The sequence below is a fragment of the Lissotriton vulgaris genome, chromosome 7 (genome assembly GCF_964263255.1).
Source record: "Lissotriton vulgaris chromosome 7, aLisVul1.2, whole genome shotgun sequence".
Classification (NCBI taxonomy): domain Eukaryota; kingdom Metazoa; phylum Chordata; class Amphibia; order Caudata; family Salamandridae; genus Lissotriton; species Lissotriton vulgaris.
In genome coordinates this window covers 458,892,289-458,911,569 of record NC_141695.1, presented here as the reverse complement: position 1 = coordinate 458,911,569, position 19,281 = coordinate 458,892,289, and the positions used below count along the sequence as shown (strand labels likewise).

At 44.2% G+C, this 19,281-nt stretch overlaps 1 protein-coding gene across 2 annotated transcripts in view; it reads right to left on the bottom strand.

Moving 5' to 3' along the window:
- The window catches only part of LOC147701861 (uncharacterized), a 750,024-nt gene extending 731,026 nt beyond the window's left edge, over positions 1–18,998 (bottom strand). For both annotated transcript variants that reach the window (XM_086930494.1, XM_086930495.1), the window contains exons 1-2: positions 18,641–18,998; positions 3,784–4,038 (exon numbers count right to left, since the gene is read on the bottom strand). In XM_086930494.1, coding sequence (XP_086786620.1) covers positions 3,784–3,983 — 200 coding nt within the window. In that variant the 5' untranslated portion in view covers positions 3,984–4,038; positions 18,641–18,998. The remainder of the gene's footprint in view (positions 1–3,783; positions 4,039–18,640) is intronic.
- Positions 18,999–19,281: the final 283 nt, after the last annotated feature.

Here is a 19,281-nt window from a genome sequence, read left to right as displayed (position 1 = left end):
GAGACTGAGTATGTGTGTGGGTGGCTGGGAGGTGTATAACTCTGTGCATAGATGTGTGAGCAGTTGATTCCCTAGGTGTATGGGTTCAAAAGTGCATGTAGAAACAGCTGTATGGACAGTTGACTGTGTGCATGAGTATATTGGTGAGTGAATGGATATCTCAGTGCTACATGTCAAAGTAAGTACATATGTAAAACACACTCCATGTGAGAGTTGACATATATAAATAACTGAACATAAGAGCCAGTGAATGTGTGAGTGGCTGTATGAATCATTGTGAACTTGTATCAAGGATTGTATAAGAGAGTAAATATGTGTTACTATATGTTTGAATAAGTAAGGTGTGTATAACTGTATAGTTGAGGAAATGGAGATGTGATTGATTCTTTGCATGACTGACTAGGTGTGTGAGTAACTCCATGGATGTGTGACAGTCTGCGAGTGCCTGTTTACACTGAGTGTATCTAAGGTTATATTAGAGTCTGAAGATGTATTATCACATAAATGATATCATCAGTGATGTAATCAGTAATGTCAAATGAGATGTCAGTGATGTCATCAGTGATGTCATTTGAGATGTCATCAGTGATGTCATCAGTGATGTCATTTGAGATGTCATCAGTGATGTCATCAGTGATGTCACTGACCATGTCATGAATGATGTAATATGTGACATCATTAGCAGTGGATTGCGGGTCCGCGATATATAGTTAGTGCAACTAACTATATATGGAATTTCAATGGTTTTGTGCAAATAAAATAAGGTTTTTTAAATGCTAATCCCTAACTATATATGGTCTATAACCTATGGTTTTTTCAGTGAATTTTCAAGGTTTTGTAAATGCAAATTCCTAACTATATATGGTCTATAACCTATGGTTTTTTCTGTGAATTTCATTGGTTTTTTAAAAGCTAATATCTATAGCTGTAAAATATATTCTTTATTAAGTGACGTATCACGTAGCCCGTGAGACGCCTCATGATGCATCGCATAACCGTGACGTATCGTCTCTGCAGCGCAAACCAAACCCAAAACGTAAGCGCGCCAGAACACGCTTAAAGATATATATATATTTTTTTAACCTCAATTAGACAAAATCCACAAGTGCACATATCACAAACGTTCAAAAAACACAATATGTCGGACTCCCGTTACGCTGCCGGTTAGCTGCCCGGTTAACGTACAAGGAAGCACCTTTACCGCGAAAAATCGCAATTTTTTTTTCTTTTGCCCCGCAGGGAACTTTAATAGCCCCCTCATCAATCCTAGGGGTTCAGGAGGGGTCTGCCTTACCCCTTTCATTCATTTACACCTTTTTTTTTCCACCTCTTGTCTCTCGATCCTACCGAGAGACAAGATGGCGGCCGCTCTGGACTGTTTACAATGTTGACAGCCAATCAGCTACTCCTCAGGATTTTTTTTTTTTTGGGCCCCGCGTGGTTTTATAATATCCCCCTCATCAATCCTATGGGGTCAGAAGGGGTCTACCTTGCCCTCTTTCCTTCATTTCCCCCTTTGTTTTGGTCTCCTCTTGTCTCTTGATCCTACCGAGAGACAAGATGGCGGCCGCTCCGGACTGTTTACAATGTTGACAGCCAATCAGCTACTCCTCAGACTCCCGTTACACTGCCGGTTAGCTTCCCGGTTAGCTGCCCAGTTAGCTGCCCGGTTCGCTTACCAAGACGCGTCTCTACGGCGAAAAAATCGGATTTTTTTTTTTTTTTTTTTTGGGGCCCGGCGTGGCTCTATAATATCCCCCTCATCAATCCTAGGGGGTCAGGAGGGGTCTACCTTGCCCCCTTTCCTTCATTTCCCCCTTTGTTTTGGCCTCCTCTTGTCTCTCGATCCTACCGAGAGACAAGATGGCAGCCGCACCGGACTGTTTAGAATGTTGACAGACACCGGAGAGCCAATCAGCTTCGCTTTGCAAAGTTCCGATACGCGAAAGGTTCGCTAACCGGATAGCTGCCCGGAGCGCTGTTACAGATATATATCTTGATTTAAACGTTAATTTCTCAAAATCCACTGAAGCACATATATTGAGACCTAGCAAAGGCACATCGGGCTAACAGTCCCTACAATTTTGCCAAGTTTCGTGGAAATCCATTCAGCCGTTCGGGCTAAAAGTGAGTCCAACCGCCCTATGGAAATTAACATGGGAAAAACGCGTTTTGGGACCCCCCTTTTTTCTCGGCCCCCCCTTGACGAACCCCCCCCAAATTTTCAGGAGCTGCTCAGAAACAAAATGTGCCATTTTCCTGAAAATTTCAGCCGATTCCGTCCACAAACGCCAAAGTTATTAGACATAGAATTTTCAAAAGTCCCATAGGAAAAAAATCCTAACTATATATACCTACTGGCTATCGCCAGTAGGTAATATATATATATATATATATATATATAACAGCTGGTAAAATCTTGTACAAATAAAAAACCCCATGCATTATTCTGAAAGCTGTCTTTTGATGTAACTCCTTTTAGAAGCAGGAAATCCTATTGCTCTGCCGCGGTTGTGCGTCCGTGTGAGAGGGCGGAAATTTCTATTATTTGGGAGGGCGAAGCAATACATGTATGCAACATATGCTTTTTCTCCCTTAGGGAAGAATTTCTGAATAAAGATGCATTTAATTGAACTGTTTACTTACCTGTGAAAATTCATACTTAAAATGCTTACCTAATAATGTTCTTGGTATGATAATTAATATAAAAAACAAATCGTTTTTCAAAATTGGTCTCGGATTTACTCGAGTGTGTGTCATGTACTGCTTCTGTGAATACAACAAATGCCTAGCACTGCCACCTGCTGAACCTACACTGCTCACCCACTACCACAAAAGAGAATTTATTGTTATAATTTTTTAATAAGGGTTGCCTCTACTCTTTACACAGTGTAATTTGTTTTGGTTCACTATATATAGCGTCAGCTTCCTACCCCCGGCAATGGAACTGAAGGATATTTCCAGAATACAGATTAATGTGGACAACAAATCGCTTCTCCATTAACCCCTTCCATGCTGATGACGGCCCCTAGCCGTCATGCACTATGGTGCTCGTGTGCTGATGACGGCTGGGGGCTGTCATGAATCCGCCCACTCGCGATTCTGCCGCACAGGCGCAGAATCGCGGCCGCATGGAAGGGGTTAAAGCTTTACAAATTTAAGTGAAGGACATCCGAAAATGCTGTACCCATCGTAGTAAAAACTCAATTTGAAGCAATTTTATGGGGCCATGAGGTAGCTGAAGGTTACTATGTTTATTGTATGTGACTGACCTGGATTTATGGAATTATTTTCACTGCAACTTTATTTACCCTCCTTGCCCTCAAAACATGTGTAATTACCATTTTTGAGGTCTCATAGGCACAATTAAAGTCATTGGCAGAGCATCTTAAAGGAAGTAAAGTTTGATGCCATGCTTGACATGATAGCTCATCTAAGTAGGTATTGTTCAAATGTGTCCATGCTAAGAACACAAGGTTAGTGACTGAATTTAACTCGGTCATATGTCATTTACTTTTTCAATGGGTGAGAGAAAGGAATCATCCACAGAATCATTATAAGTGAACTCTACAAATTATTAACAAAATTATAACTACATAGAATATTGACACAATTTTAAAGAGAGGTGGTGCTAACAAGTAACATAATTCTAACATCAAGCTGCTCAAAGTAAGATCACAGAATAGAGTTGATCACAACAGACTGTGATGCTAATGACCACTTAAAACAAAACAGCCTAGATATAACCACACCATCTGCAAACAGATGGGAAGGATAGCTTACCTCAATGGACAATTGCCACATTCCAAGTCCACACTGCTGTACTTCAAGGCTTGAGCCACCTCCCGGCTCACTCCATCATCATTGAGCAGAACGCAGCGTCGGACGGTGAACACTACCTTTCGCACCTCACACCATGCATCAAGGAAGGTGCGGAAATCTTGCCAGCTGAAGAACTCATTCTTTCCGAGCCGGTCCTCCATTTGCCAGCCTGTAGTCTTGGATGATTGCTTTTTCCTTCGCACACAAAAAAGTGTGCTATCAGAAAAGAGAATATAGGTGCCAAAAGAAAGGTATTGTTTAAAAAAACTGCGCAGAAACACATCATTAATACAGTCAACAAGGCTGTTATATTTTTTTTATTCCAAACATTTGTTTTGTGTTTTTTTGCACTTAAACAGATATGGCTTATACACAGTGTGTACAGCGCATACAAAGACACTAGAAGTAACAAAAGATAAATTTCCCCAAAGGCATGGTAAAACAGTACTCACTACAGTAGATGTCAACTTGGCTATAAAGGGATCAAGAAATTTTGAAGCCAACATCTAGGATGCACAGACATACAGCTTTAATAATTGGCTAACATGTGGATTACATTGAGCGTTGGGGGCGATTTTATTTAATATACGGTATGGGGTTTTGTATATGAAGCTTAATGAGTCAGAGCCTAGCTGATACAGTAAGTATACAAGGAGCCATTTTACCTCTTATAGTATAAAAATAACTTCTTGGGACGTGAATGGTTTACGGGTAAGCTCTAGGCGAAGGAGGATTTTGGAATTCCTTAGACTTTCTAATAGTGACGTTATTCTACTGCAGCAGACATATTTACGCCGTGAAGAATGGGTGGGAATCCTAGAGAGGAATAGATGGATTTCCCATCTTGTGTGTACAAACCAGGCCTGTAAAGTGGAGGGAGGGGCAGTTGTATACAAAAAAAAAAAAACTTCGGTTCAGGTTAGGTTGGAGGGTTCTAAAACAGATGCTAGGGGTAGATGGGAAATAAGATATGTTAAAATCCATAATATAGGATATGCTTTTGTGGCCTATTCTGGCCCAAACATTGATGACCCTCTCAGAGAATGATAACAACAACTTGAAACAAAATATATCATTCTGGGAGGGGATTTTAATACTTTACTAGATCAACCAGTTTGGGATAAATCTACCCCTAGACTAGCAGTAAACTCTCCCAAAATGAGGGATTTTGTTCACTATCTGATCGCCTTGGTGGACATTGGGAGAATGAAAGCGGGGCAGGAGATAGGGCACACTTTTCAAAATAAAAAGTGGGCCCATGCGTCCAGAATTGTTTTTTTCTTGACGGATCAGAAACTTAATAACATTGGCAAGGTAACTCATCAACTGTCACACTTATCTGATCACGTGGCGGTTAAGCTGGAGATTTTAATTAAGCCCCCGATAGGAGAGCCAAGATGGACTTTAGACAGAACCCTTTTAGAAGACGCAGGCGTAGTAAGGTCCCTGAAAGAGGAAACGGTCTTCTTTTTTAAACAAAATGAACACTCGGCCCACCCTCACACTGGGATGCTTAAAATGTGCATCTCCGGGGGAAGATAATGAGAATAGCCGTTTATAAGAACAAGCATTTGCAATGCAATAGGTCTCGCATTAGGAAAGTTTGAGCTATTGGTATTGCAAATGACAATTTTTGTATTTATGTGTTGGTTTTGAAAATAGATAAATTAATAGCTTTGTCATTTACAATGCCAATAGTTTTAACTTTTGCAAATGTGACACCTATAGCATTTGTAATGCAATACGTGTTGTATTTATGTGACTTAGAGATGTATTGATATTACAAATACGTCGGTAAACCGGTCACTGAAACATCCAAACAAATACACCACGAGAAGATGAGGCATTTTTTCCAAAAGAGCAAGTAATGATTGAATGAAAGGTGTCCAAACTATCTGCCATGATTACTAATTGGAGCAGAAATGTAGAACACAACATATATTTAGCCTAAGAAATGCATAGAAAAGGAATCAAAAGTAGGAACAAACTATGCAGGAACTTTCAAGAAATATAAAATGTCAAGCGTGGGTCTCTGAAACCCGATGTTTTCCTACCAGGCAGTGTAGAAGTCCGGTGGGAAGCGCTGTCAGTGCTGTCCCTTTCAGTCACAGTGCAGCAGTTCTGCTGACAAGGGAGGGGCAGCCCAACTAAACGCACTGCAGTACTGCAATGGCCCCTGTATCTTCACAGAGCACATCAACTCTGCGCTGCCGCTGTAAATGTACAGATTTATGTTCAACACGGTTGTTGAACCTGGAGAGGTGCACTGCCCACACTTCTGACGTCACCCTTGTTCTCAAGTAGTAGTGACTCATTGAGATACTGCACTGAAATGTTGAGACGCTGAGTGAGGGGAGAGGTGTGGCGCCGCGGCCAGGGTGACTGACTCCGGAATCTGGGGGATCACGGTTCGATCCCCAGGGCCGGCGGCAGATTAGCCCAGCACCATGTGACTCTGGGCAATAGCTTGCTTAATCTTCCCGACGGCCCCCAGTGCCTAGATACCCTTACGGGTGATTGTGCGCTTTACAAATGTGGATTATTATTATTATTATTATTTAATTGAGATAATGGCAGTTCTCCCGAACATAATACCAACTCAATAAACATATAACAGCCCATGTTTGCAAATGTGGGCGACTTTGTTAGCTATGTCGATTACTAATGGGGACCAATTTCTGTTTAGTGTCTAGACATATGTTTTTTGTCCCAGTCCGACCTTGCAAAGACCTGTTGAATGGATCGGTCACTCTTCCTCATCAAATAAACACTGTAGCTGAAATTTTTTTTCTATTGCCGCGAGCGCTTGAGCTTTTTTAAAAGCGGAGATCCAGCGGGATTTGGGCTGCCAGAACATTTGACTCTTTTCATCACATCAATATCCTCAGCCTGGCTACTTACGGAAGAGCTGCAGCAGGAGCAGAAGCCGTGTGGGCTCCATTCTCAGCGGGCGCGCAGAGCTCAGCATCCCCGGCGTCGCCTCCTGGCCTTGTCCGACGCTGTGGACTTTCTTCCGAGAGCCTGCAGCACGTGATCAGTGGGTTCAAAAGTCCCCAAGGAGGCTAGATTAAGCACGTCCAACACGATTCATTTACAGGAGACACAAAAAGTGCTTTTCTCTTAAAATTAAAGACGCGCAGACGTAAAGTGAATGATTTTCTTCTCGATGACCCTCCTGGCAAATGGAATTTCGACTGATTTAACAGGAAGCAAACCGTTTTAAAAAAGAGTGAGATCGGGTTTAAAGGCAAGTTGCTAGGATTGAAACCGAAACCTTCCATGGGGCGGGACTTCCTACTTCGGAAGCCCGCGCACGCGCCCACGGAGAGAAGCAGTGCTGGTGACGCGGGGCTCCCATGCCCGAGGGAGAGGCCTGCGGAGGCTGCAAGAGTTTAGAATGGCGGTAAGTGGGGCTGGTGGGGGAGGGGGGGCTTGTATGTATGCGGCGGTGGCGGCTGCCGGGGGGGCGCTTGTATGTATGCGGCGGTGGCAGCGGCCGGGGTCTCTGTATGTGTGCGTGCGTGTAGGTGCGCTCCTGTGTGTGTGCGGCGGGGGGTGCCGGTGAGTGGGGGGTGCGCGCGTGTGTGCCTTCCTGCCTGCGTGTGTATGTGTGTGTTCAGGGAATCTGTGGCAGGGGACGTGCACGGCGCCGGGCTGGGCGTGCGCGCCCACGAGGTCAAATCTCCAGCAGGAGAAGCGTGTGACAGTCTGCTGTCCACATTCCCCAAAAGGGATAACATAAGTTGTCTCGCCCCAGAAAGCAAAAGCTTTGCTTTTGCTAAATTGGCAGAAAGTGAGCTTGCCAATCCTCAATAAAAGGGGACTTACAAAACAAATGGTCAGAGGAAAAGGGGGTCTTATCTGATTATCTAAAGGGGCTAGTGAAACAGAGATGGGAAATTAGTAAACTGGCGAATCACGAATATGGGGAAGGATGTGGGAAGATATTAGCATGGAAAATGAGACAGTGCCTGGCTAGAAATTAGATAAAGGTGGTAAATAATAAAACAGGAATTAAGTGTACAGAAGAGTATGCAATTGGGGAAGCTTTCCTAAGTTTTACTCAGGAGCTATATACGGACGATGTGGAAGGGACACAATTAGAAATAAGAGATTGGTTAAGACAGAACAAACTCCCCTGCCTAGACGTTAATCAGAAGTCAGGGCTAAACCCAAGAAATCTCCATAACAGATATAGGCGTTCTTATAAAACACCTAAAGAACAGGAAAGCCGCAGGATCCGATAGCCTACCCCAGTGGTTCCCAAACTTTTTGGACCCACGACTCCCTTGACCAGTTAGCCGTCGGCCACGGCTCCCCATTATGTTACTTTTATTGGGCGGGTGAGGGATGTAAGCTCAGCCTCGGGAGTACTTCAATTTTTCTCCCGAAAAATATTTGGGATGAAGCCGATGAAGGTATTATAATCATGGAGTCTGGGAAAGTGTGTCAGTGGTAGGCTTTGATGTGTGACAGTTCATGGTAAGACCTTTAGGTCAGTACTTCCATGTAGACATTTCACTCACAAATGGGTTTTGAAGAACTATTGCTTTAAACACCAGACTTTGCATATATGCCTGCTTGTGCACGTGGTGCTCTGTCACTAACATATGTTTCTTTATGCTACAAACTGCATTGTTTGCATGAATAGAGTAATGTGGCATTTCAACTGCATAGTGCGATTGTATAGGTTGCATGATGATGCGTGTGAAATTCTGGAAGCATGGAATTGAGTGGTGGCAATCACAAAACCAGGCTAATGTGGCGTATGGCCCTTGATCCTGTCACCCACCCCCTCTCTCTCAGAGAGCCTTCCTAGTCTAGCAGGGAAGGACTAAAGCACTTCACTGGTACAGCTATTCCTTCTTCCATTCACCCTCAACTTGCAGGTACAGGGACACCTGGTATTTACAACACTGAATAACACAAAATGCCAAAAGTGAAGTAGCATGTGTTACAATTTACTATGTGCAGCATATTTCACAGTGAGTTATGGTAAAGCTTCAGATACGATTACAACCAATACGGAAAGGCACTGTCCAGTACAGTGCATTATTCACTTTACCAGCATGCTTCCAGGACATATTCCCCTTAGTTATCTTTATCATCTGGGTAAGGTCACTCACTGCCCTGTGGTGTTACTACAAGAGGATTGGTAGAAACAACACAGGGGCACTGTGGCCCCTACAGTAGAGAGAAGTAAACAGTGTGAACCAGACACAGAAAGTGATCCCCTTCAGAAACCTATCAGGTGAGAACGCTGAGCCCCTGCTCCAAGTGGGTTGAGCACACTACGGGCACAAGTTTGCACCACAAATGAATGAGCATGCAATTACCAAATGTAACAGTAATCAGTACAGTTTTTTAAAGTATAAGATTTTGAACGTATTTGTTTTAAAGGGAAAACTCATGTTTAAAGTGCTTGTACGAAGTTTTATTGTTAAATGGTGGGCATTGTATGATCTATATGCAACTGCTGCAACGCAATTGGCAACAAGAACATGTAGTAGTATACATATGTTCTTGCATGTTTAAATGTTGCAAATGGGCTTCCATTTGAAACAACATGAGGTTAAGGTGCATGCAACTAAGACCTGTGTGTACACAGCAAGTTCTGTGGAGTGGGAAGGGACGTACCTGTCTGTTCTCTTCGAATCTGTGCACACGAAGTACTTTAGTCAGTGTGTTATTCCAGTCTTTGTTGTCCTTAATAGTTTGTGCTTATGTTATTTAATGTTGAGGCTTCACAGAATTCTTAACTCACAAAAACACAGGTCAAGAGTATGCTGCTGTACACTGAAGGTTTCTTTAACCCCTCACCTGCTGGAGACGGAACCACTCCATCATCATCATCCGCAGTCGCGCTGTGCTGATGACTGAGCGGTTCCGTCGCAGCCCGCTCGACACGCCTGCGTGGCGCGGATTCCACGCCTGCGCTGAGCGTTCCATTGAGCGGGCGGGCCGCGACGGAACCGCTCAGTCATGAGCGCAGCGCAACCGCGGCTGATGACGGAGCGGTTCCGTCACCAGCATGGGCGCGGCCCCCGCCCCCTCAGCACTGCGGCGGAATAGCCGCCGCAGTGAAGGCGTTAAAGGCAGGGGGCAGATTCACAAGCCCCTTTCGCCAACTTTGCCTCATTTTTAACATGGGAAAAGGGACGCAAAGGTGGCGCAAAGGGCTTGTAAATAAGACCCAGGGTCTCTTAGCCAGACACACTATTCAGTCTCCAGCTTTACCATAGCAGCCATTACTGTGTTCCCAACATGTAATTAACACTTCAGTAAAGGCTTCCACGGTTAGGGTCTGTGCCTTCTCCCTGCTCCCCTTGTAAAGCCCCTCCTGTCAGCCCCTCGCTCCACCCAGGTTTCTTTCTCCTCCGTCTCAGCCTGCTCATTTATCTCCGGCTTGCCAGATTCAGCCCAGGTCACCGGAGCTTTATTCACAAACACAAGCAGTGACTGTGGCTCGACCCCGGCGGCCGCTGTAGGTACTGTGCCCCTCGGCAGTATTTCCCTGTTTGTGTGCAGGCGAGCACTGCCTCTGTGGATTGTGGACTTTCCCTACAATTAAATGTGTCTTTCTCCACAAGTAATGTCTAAACTGTTGATACGCCAGGATTAACAAATACATGTTGTTCCCTAAATGTGCGTTTGGTGTGCGGCGCCCCTGGATAGTTTTTACAGCGCACTGGGATGCCGCGGCACACAGATTGGGAATCACTGGCCTACCCAATGAAATATATAAAATACTGGCAGAGTAAATCACCCCCTTCTTGACAGAGATGTTTAATAACATTTATACACAGTAAGCACCCCTTCCCTCAACATGGAGTTAAGCAGTGAATACCTTAATACGCAAGTCGGACAAGGACCCAAAAAAATATGAATCTTATAGGCCTATCTCTCTGCTAAACCCAGATTACAAAATCTATTCACAGTTTCTGGCTAAAAGGTTAGACAAGGTCTTAGGAGACATAGTATTTTGTAAAAAACAAGGGGGACCCGAAGGGTAGCTGGGGACCAAGGGTATATACTATTATCACAAAACAAGGGTCCAGAGCAAATTGACAAATACAAAAAAAATATAGTATAGAACACAATGGTAACCATACAAAAAATCCTGTCCAGCCGGACCAGGGATTTATTTTAATAAAGAGATAAAATTAAATACAAGTAGGTAATTTGAAAGTGAGGCACAGTCCTGTGCCGTACTTGTGAGAGGGAAAGTAATAGAAGAAATGAAAGGGGGGGGGGGGGGAATAGAGTATGCAGGTAAAAGGAAGGAGCAACCTGGACACTTGTAATATCAATGAGATGGTGTTCTCCAGCATACACTATACATAGCGGTACATATTAGTTACATGTATGTCAATTTATACAAGTCAACGGCGTTTCGATCCATTGCTCAATTTAAGGGATCATCATCAGGACTAAAACAGTCTAAATTTTGCCTGGTTAAATTCAATACGCCTCGGTCCCGAGGGTACTGGTTATATCATTTACACGCGGTGCTTGGATTGCTCGTAAAAACAGGATGGAGCAGCCGGTAAAGCAATGATTGGCGCTCGAATACGAGCCAAGACGTTACAATTCTCAGAACAGAACAGCGCGAGCATCCGGATTGTCTCCAGCCACCTCGCTGCCCCTGCTGACTAATTGCTGCTAAGCGCGGATCTCTTTATCGTAAGACCGCCTGACCTGAGGAAATCGTATCTGCAAATTTTAACGTCTTGGCTCGTATTCGAGCGCCAATCAATGCTTTACCGCTGCCCCATCCTGTTTTTACGAGCAATCCAAGCACCGCATGTAAATCATATAACCAGTACCCTCGGGACCGAGGCGTATTGAATTTAACCAGGCAAAGTTTAGACTGTTTTAGTCCTGATAATGATCCCTTAAATTGAGCAATGGATCGAAACGCCGTCGACTTGTATAAATAGACATACATGTAACTAATATGTACCGCTATGTATAGTCTATGCTGGAGAACACCATCTCATTGATATAACAAGTGTCCAGGTTGCTCCTTCCTTTTGCCTGCATACTCTATTCCCCCCCCCCTTTCATTTCTACTATTACTTTCCCTCTCACAAGTACGGCACAGGAGTGTGCCTCACTTTCAAATTACCTACTTGTATTTAATTTTAATCTCTTTATTAAAATAAATCCCTGGTCCGGCTGGACAGGATTTTTTGTATGGTTACCATTGTGTTCTATACTATATTTTTTTGTATTTGTCAGTTTGCTCTGGACCCTTGTTTTGTGATATTAGGAGACATAGTAGGCATAAACCAAAAGGGCCCACATTCTTAGCAAGCCCTGGCACACATGTATGCAGTGTAACAAGTATATGACTTATATTAAGAGAAACAAAACATTATAAAAGGACTCATTTTAATGATTTCCTATTGATGAGAACTCCAGCCAACACGTGTTTCAGCGTTCGGGAAAAGAGACCTGCGACTTCTTCAGGGCTTAGTGGATATCACAAAGTCTTTTGAGCCTTCTGGCTGGTTATACTTCTGTCCCAGCCTAACTACAGCTGGGAAAATTTCAAGTGCTGCGGTGGCTTCAATGTAAACATTTGATGTGTGCACGATTCAGAGTAAATTACTGTCACAGCGGACATACTGAGGGGCTGCGGTCAGATTCAGTCAGGACGCTGCCACACACAGCGCACCCGAGACTGACTAGAGATACAACCAGATATTTTTTTTTTTTGCACAGTTTCCAAGCGGCCAGTACGGCTGCTTGGAAACTCACGTGCTAAGCATCTGCTTTGCTGAAACTAAACTGAGTTATATACTAAGTGCCAATGGTTTAAAAAACTTCATTGACAACTCAGCAGTTTTATATGGAGGACTAAGAGCGTAAGAATCTCCTGGAAAAAACTTAGGAAGAAAAAGATGGAGAGGTGCATAGCTCTCCCAGATTTCCAATTATATTATTGTCACCTTGATGAACGCCAGGATTTGGTTTTTGACCCCCAGGATATGCCAATGAGATATCGGGCTCTAATAAGTAACTTAGGACAAGGCAAATGGTTCTTATATAAATTTGGGCACGCAACATTTTTCAAAAACAATTACATTAAAGACGCTTATAACAGCATGCAGAATCTGGATTCAGGTTAAAAAGACTATTGATTCCATACTATGGCAGCATGGTGCTAATCTGGAACCCCCATGGGGCTGTTGGAATTGTTACATTTTATAATGCTAACAGGCTCAGAGAACATGGTAGAAATTCGAGTTTAGTATGCCTGAACTCAGAATATTAAAATACCACTTTTAGAAAGTAGGTATTTGCTTGTCTAACCATTCAAACTTGCCTCTGCTAGTTTGTGTATTCCTATGTCTGGTTTCTGTGGGTGACAGGGCTGGGGAATTCCAGGAGACAGGCTGAGTCACCCAGTGGTGAATAGAGAGATCTGCATCTAGATGGGAGGGAGGAGTGCACCTAAACTCTGAATAGGGATGTGCCAGCCTTCCAGAATGCAGGCTCCACCCCCTGGGGAGCGGCTGAGGTCTCTGCCCTGCACACTGAAAGAACAGAAGGAGTCCTGTCAACACAGTGCTCCAGGACTGTACTTGCCTTCCACAATGCTGGCTCCACCTTCTGTGGGGAGTCTGATGTTTCTGCCCTGCACTGTGAAAGGAAAGGAGTAGTCTGGTAAACAGAGTGCTTTAGAACTGGTTTGGACTGGGCAAAGGCCCCTCTCCCCTCAGAGAACAAAGGATTTCTGGGTATAAATATTAGGTCCCTGCTCCCATGAACTTAGATCACCTTTGGACTACAAGAAGAAACCTTTACTGAGGAGAGGAACCTGAGGAGAGACTAATCCCAAGCTGAATTCTGCTTGGGGAAGGGGGGGGGGGGGGGGGGATTAGCCTGCAGTGTTTGCCTTACTGCCAAAGGAAGGAGAAAGGAACTTTGGGTACTTTGCTTTCAACTTGTGAAGGATCTCGAAGGGCTTGGAAAAGAGCTTGCCTCCTGCTGAAGTCTCGGGGACAAGAGACTTCACCCCCAGCTCCCCAGAGTTCTTTTGGAAGTGCCTACTGCTGTATTGGGCCTTCTGAGGAACTGCGTGTAGCAAGGAGCTGGAAGCGCGACTCAACGAGAAGAAGCACGTTGCCGTCGCTGTGCCTGCCGTCGCAAAACCGGAGAAAGGAGGGTGTTGCCGCTGGAACTGTCGCACTGCACCGCATCAGAGAAGAGCCTCGCAACGAGGTCGGAGCGTGTCGCCGTCGCTGTGCCTGCAGACGCAACTCCGAAGGAGGGTGTCGCCGCTGGAACTGTCGCACTGCACCGCATCAGAGAAGAGCCTCGCAACGAGGTCGGAGCATGTCGCCGTCGCTGTGCCTGCAGACGCAACTCCGAAGGAGGGTGTCGCCGCTGGAACTGTCGCATTGCACCACATTGATCAAGAGCACCTCGCATCCCCAGAGAAGCGCGCCACCGTCGGAGCTGCTGCCGTCGCATCTTGGATGTCACCGCTGTAGTTGTCGCATCGTGCGGAAGCTTCACGCATCGTGGGAGAAGAGCGTCGCCGCTGGAGCGGTTGCCGTCGCATCGTAAGGGTGTCGCCGCTGCAGTCCACGCATCTGACCACAGGCTTCTCGCATCCCCGAGAAGCGTGCCGCATCTGGAAGATCTTCACGTCTTTATTTCTTTGAATCTGAACTTTGCCGCATTTCCCATCGCTGCGACATTGCTGGTCATGGAAGCATAACGCAACTTAAGGTACATTGACGCAGAGGGTCACATCTAAGAACTGAACTAAGCTTAATCTACCATCTTAAAGTTATCATAGTGTGTATTTTTGTTGTTTATGGTCTTGTGGTAACTCTATATAGAGTCTACTTATTTTTTATATAAAACCTGTGTGGTGTCCATTTGTAGTGTTGTCACTGGGTTACTGTATGTCGTCACTACTGCTTAACTTACACCGCCTCTGAAATAAGCCTTGACTGCTCGCCCGACGCAACCTAGAGGGTGAGCAGGGGTAATTTTAGGAGTGTAATCCCCATGTCCTGACTAGAGGAGAGGGTCCCGACTTGTCACAAGTACCTTGCCTGTGCCAATTGAAGACCCCCAAATCTAACAACCACTTTTGGAAATGTCCAGCTATCCAGCTCTTCTGGCGAGATGTGGGTAAAGTATTAAAAAAAATCCTGGGCTGTGATTTTGAGGTAAGCCTACCTTTGGTTATATTTGGGGTCCAGGAAGCCGATAAACCAGTCCTGGGGAAAAACAATGTATTTGTTATTTAATGTAATGTCTATTGCATGCAGGGAAATCTTTGTAAATTGGGTCTCTGAGCTCTCCCCCACTTGTGCAAATTGGCAAAATATTTCAAGGCATATAGCCAGGTTAGACTGTCAGAAGGGCTCTCCCAAAAAAGAGAAAAGGTGGGCCCTCTTTATTTCTCTTGTAATAAATGTACTTACAATATAAACTGTCCAGGTGGGACTTGGAATGTGTTTTTTTGTTTGTTCGGTCTAGTCCAAGGATTAAGACAAGCTCCTGGAGTTGGCGAGATTAGTGGTAGTTGCCACTAGACCTCGTATCAACTGCAAAGCAGCTAAGGCCTGCTCCCCGGTGGAACGAACTCTGAAGGTACATGACACCCAGATCTTCCTTCAGACAGATTTCACCCTCGTCCTTGGTCAAATAGGAGAACAAAAAAAAGGGACCTTGTCCGGACTCATCGCAATTCAAGAAACTCCTCAAAACATGGCTCTTTTGAGCTCTTTTCTGAGTTTACGGTCCTGTTTTAGAGTACTCCAGCACATAGAGACCCCTTTGGGGGTGATTTTTTGTGTCTCAAATAAAATACAACTAACATGTCAACTAGAAAGACAGCACTGGGTCTGGTACATGAGCCAGTAGCGTCAGGGATGTGGAATTCCTATAGCCCGACGCCTGGGACGTATTGTTTGGGGTCAAGGGCAACAAGTTTTAATGTGCATTTTGTCCTTGGGACAAGTAGGCCCAACCCCCAGCAGCACAAACCCTTTGGCTGCCAGTTTACAGTACCACATTGTGGATCGGGGTAGGGCATTCCCTACAATTAAGGTAATATGTGTATTAATGCCGTTCAAACTTGTATATATGGTTCATTAACGCAAAGCCTTTATTATTAGGGTGAGCACTAAAGTAAATGTTTTAAGCTCAGCCTGCACTACGGACGGTGGTTCCAGTATAAAAGTGTACACACATGTTCAAAGTTTAGTAATATGAGGCTCTGTATAATGCACCCAGAATGCTATCTGATTATATGTAAATATTTGCAGAAGCTTCAAAGCAAGAGTGACGATTCTTTGCTTTCAAAATAAAACGTTAAAAAAAATGCATGTAAGAAAAAAAAACATTTAGCTAAACTACTGTAATATTTTAGGTACCGTATCTTTGCAGCATCATTTAGTAACATGTTGATGTATGTTAGGATTTCCCAAAAATATTCAGAATGGAAAATCAGTGTAACCTGTTTAAATACGAATATGGAAAACAAAAATAAACAAGCATTGGCAAAGCTAGTGGGTCTGAAATTGGTTGTCAGCCTTTTGGTTTTGTCAAGGCGTGAGTTGTTTAGGCATGGTTTTTGTAAAACCTTAGTGTGGAAGCTGCTGGTTCCTCACCATTCTAACAAGCATTGGCAAAAGCGAAACGAAAAAATGTTTGTCTCAGCACTCATTGCCACAGCGGTTCTGGGTACTTACAGGGACACTGGCTGATAGACGGAGAGAGACAGAATAAAAAACAAAAACGGTCATGGTTAACGCCAGGCCTAATTAGAGGCCCAATTATTAAAGAAAGTCTCAAAAGTGCATCCATGGTATATATCCCTGCAGTAAGTGCATATGTACAGTTTCCATGAATTCACAAGAATTTACAGAAGTAGGCCAAGAAATAGTACTCCCAGAAAATATTTGTGAACTGCATTTTAGCATGAGCAAATACGCAGGTGTAAATTTGCTCATGCGAAAATCTGAATGTTTTCAAGTTCACTTTTCCTCCACCCACTTTTTCCCCAAACACTGGAAGAAGTTTTAAAGTCGCCCACTGTCAGTAGTAAATTTCCAACCGTTCTCAGTATGGGAAATGATTAGAGAAGAATTGTTGAAAACCCTTAAAAACATGCACATTAGTAGGTTTGCACAGACTAAAAAGTGCATTCCAACCCTGGATCTATTGCTTGCGACTACCTTCAGCCCCAGTATGCAGACCTGCAGAAACATAGCGGCATAAGGGAATTGCTAGTATTCAAACACTATTATGGTATGAGCCCCGGCATAATCAGAGAGCCTATACCAGAACGCTTATATAATGAGATTGCTGCGTAATTTGTTGCCGCATTACATGGCACAAAGGGGACAAGTAGATTTTGTTACAGGACAAGTAGATTTATTAAAAAAGCCTGCTCCATGGATAAGTGGATATTTTATCAAATTCCATACCCCTGGCGCAGCATGCAGTATATCTGCGCAATGCGTTTCTTAGCCAAGGGTTCCGAGTACTAATGAGCTAAATTCAGGCAGGCATAGTTAGCTATAGAGTAAGAGGTCCAGTGTGTACCGAAGTTGGAGGGGAACAAAATCACAGTTCACTTGACACATTAAGGCCATGGCGCATAAGGATCGATAGGAGTACTACCCTGCATCTAACAACATCGCCTTTCTCCTGCTCTGTACCATTTATTCTTTCTCTTTCATGTTCCAGCCTCATCACTTCAATCAACCATTACTCCAACACATCAGCATAAAAAAGGTAGAATAATTACAATATGACTGAGAGGGGAGCAAGTCGGACATCTGTATAATGTAAATTATATGGGAAAGTAACGGACGAATTTGCAGAAGATCCCAACCGACATCTGTGCAACTGACAGATCTAGATAGGGAGAACAACTAGACTAAAGGCTGGAAACATTAGAAAGAATGCATGGCGTGCATCCAGCTCAGTGCAGATACATTAGACAGGTGAACACTGATGTGCTCTTAACAGCACTCACATCTAGCAACAACACTCAGCACAACACATTAGATAACACTCTGCACAACAAGTAATCGCAGCCGAGATATTCCATGATTGGATAACAGTAAACATACTGGCAAGTATATTAAATGCACACAAAATAGTACAAGAACTAGAGTGCAGAACCAGGCAGAAATACCAGGTACTTTGAAGACACTGTGCACACAATAGTAAGTTCAAGTAGGCCACCGCATCAAACGGAACAAATCACACACCACTATGCACAGTCAAACCACTGTGCACACTTACAACACAGCTAAGATATTTCCTGTAGCTGGGTGTCAAAAGATCACAATAGTATCAATCATAACAATGAACATGTTACTGTTGAAAAATACGATGTGGATATACCACTTGATATCTGTACTTATAACAAACTTGCATCTCCATTGTTGAGGAAAATCCACGCACCTTCTCCGCTGAGGTTCAGTTTATAGGCAAGCACTTTTAAGGTTCGGTTTGAGACGGAAATACATTTTGGAAAGACGTTAAATATTACTACCATGGGACGGGTAAATGCTGGATAGCCAGTTCGTCACAGGGAAAAGCTCCTCCTAAATGTTTTAGTTCGTGGCAATGCATGAGGCTTGCACAATGAAGGATGGAAGAGACTTAGTGTACATAACTAACTTTCGAGCTTAAACGGCAAAACACAGGAGTCGCGGGTATAAAGCGTATAAATAACTTGTGAATAATAAACTTGGTGAATAGAATTGGGCAACTACACTGAAATGAATGCAGTCTATGCAAGTAGCCTGAAAATGTAAACTTAATACATTACCATATCTAGGTCTAAGGCAGATGCAATAACAGCGGTTGTCGCTCCTGGATTGTCTTCGAATCGTGTTGCGGTTCGTTTAAAACAAAAGGAGAAAGTTTGGGGACGGAGAGAGCTGCTGCGTGTGTGGTAAATCTAACACGAAGCTGGCCGGTAATCAAGTTTCGCCTTAGCAATCTGAGATAACGCCCGAGACTCCTGCAAACAAGTGGCCAGCGTCCCGCGAGTGCTTTGTGGGTGGGGGCGGGGGGGTAGACACAGTGAAAGGGCGCATGGCGCGCTACTAATACATGAAAGCTGTCGCCATAGCCGGCCGTCGCAAGCAACTCCCCATCTGTAGGTGCTCCCTCCTCACATGTGCGCATGCGTGTTATTGTGCGCATGCGTGTCATTGTACGCGTGCGCACTATGCTAGCTTCTATCTGTGGTTCCCTCCTCGCTTGTGCGTAGACATGTCATCGTACGCATGCGCACTATCTACTCTGTCATAATACTTGTATTTCTAGGCTCCCCGGTGTGCTGCTCTTTTAGTGCGCAGGCGTGTCAATGTACGCATGCACACTATGTAATTTGTCATTTATTTTGAAGCTCTCCCCGGCAGTGGTACCAGGGACGGATTGGAATTAGAAATCGGCCCGGGCACG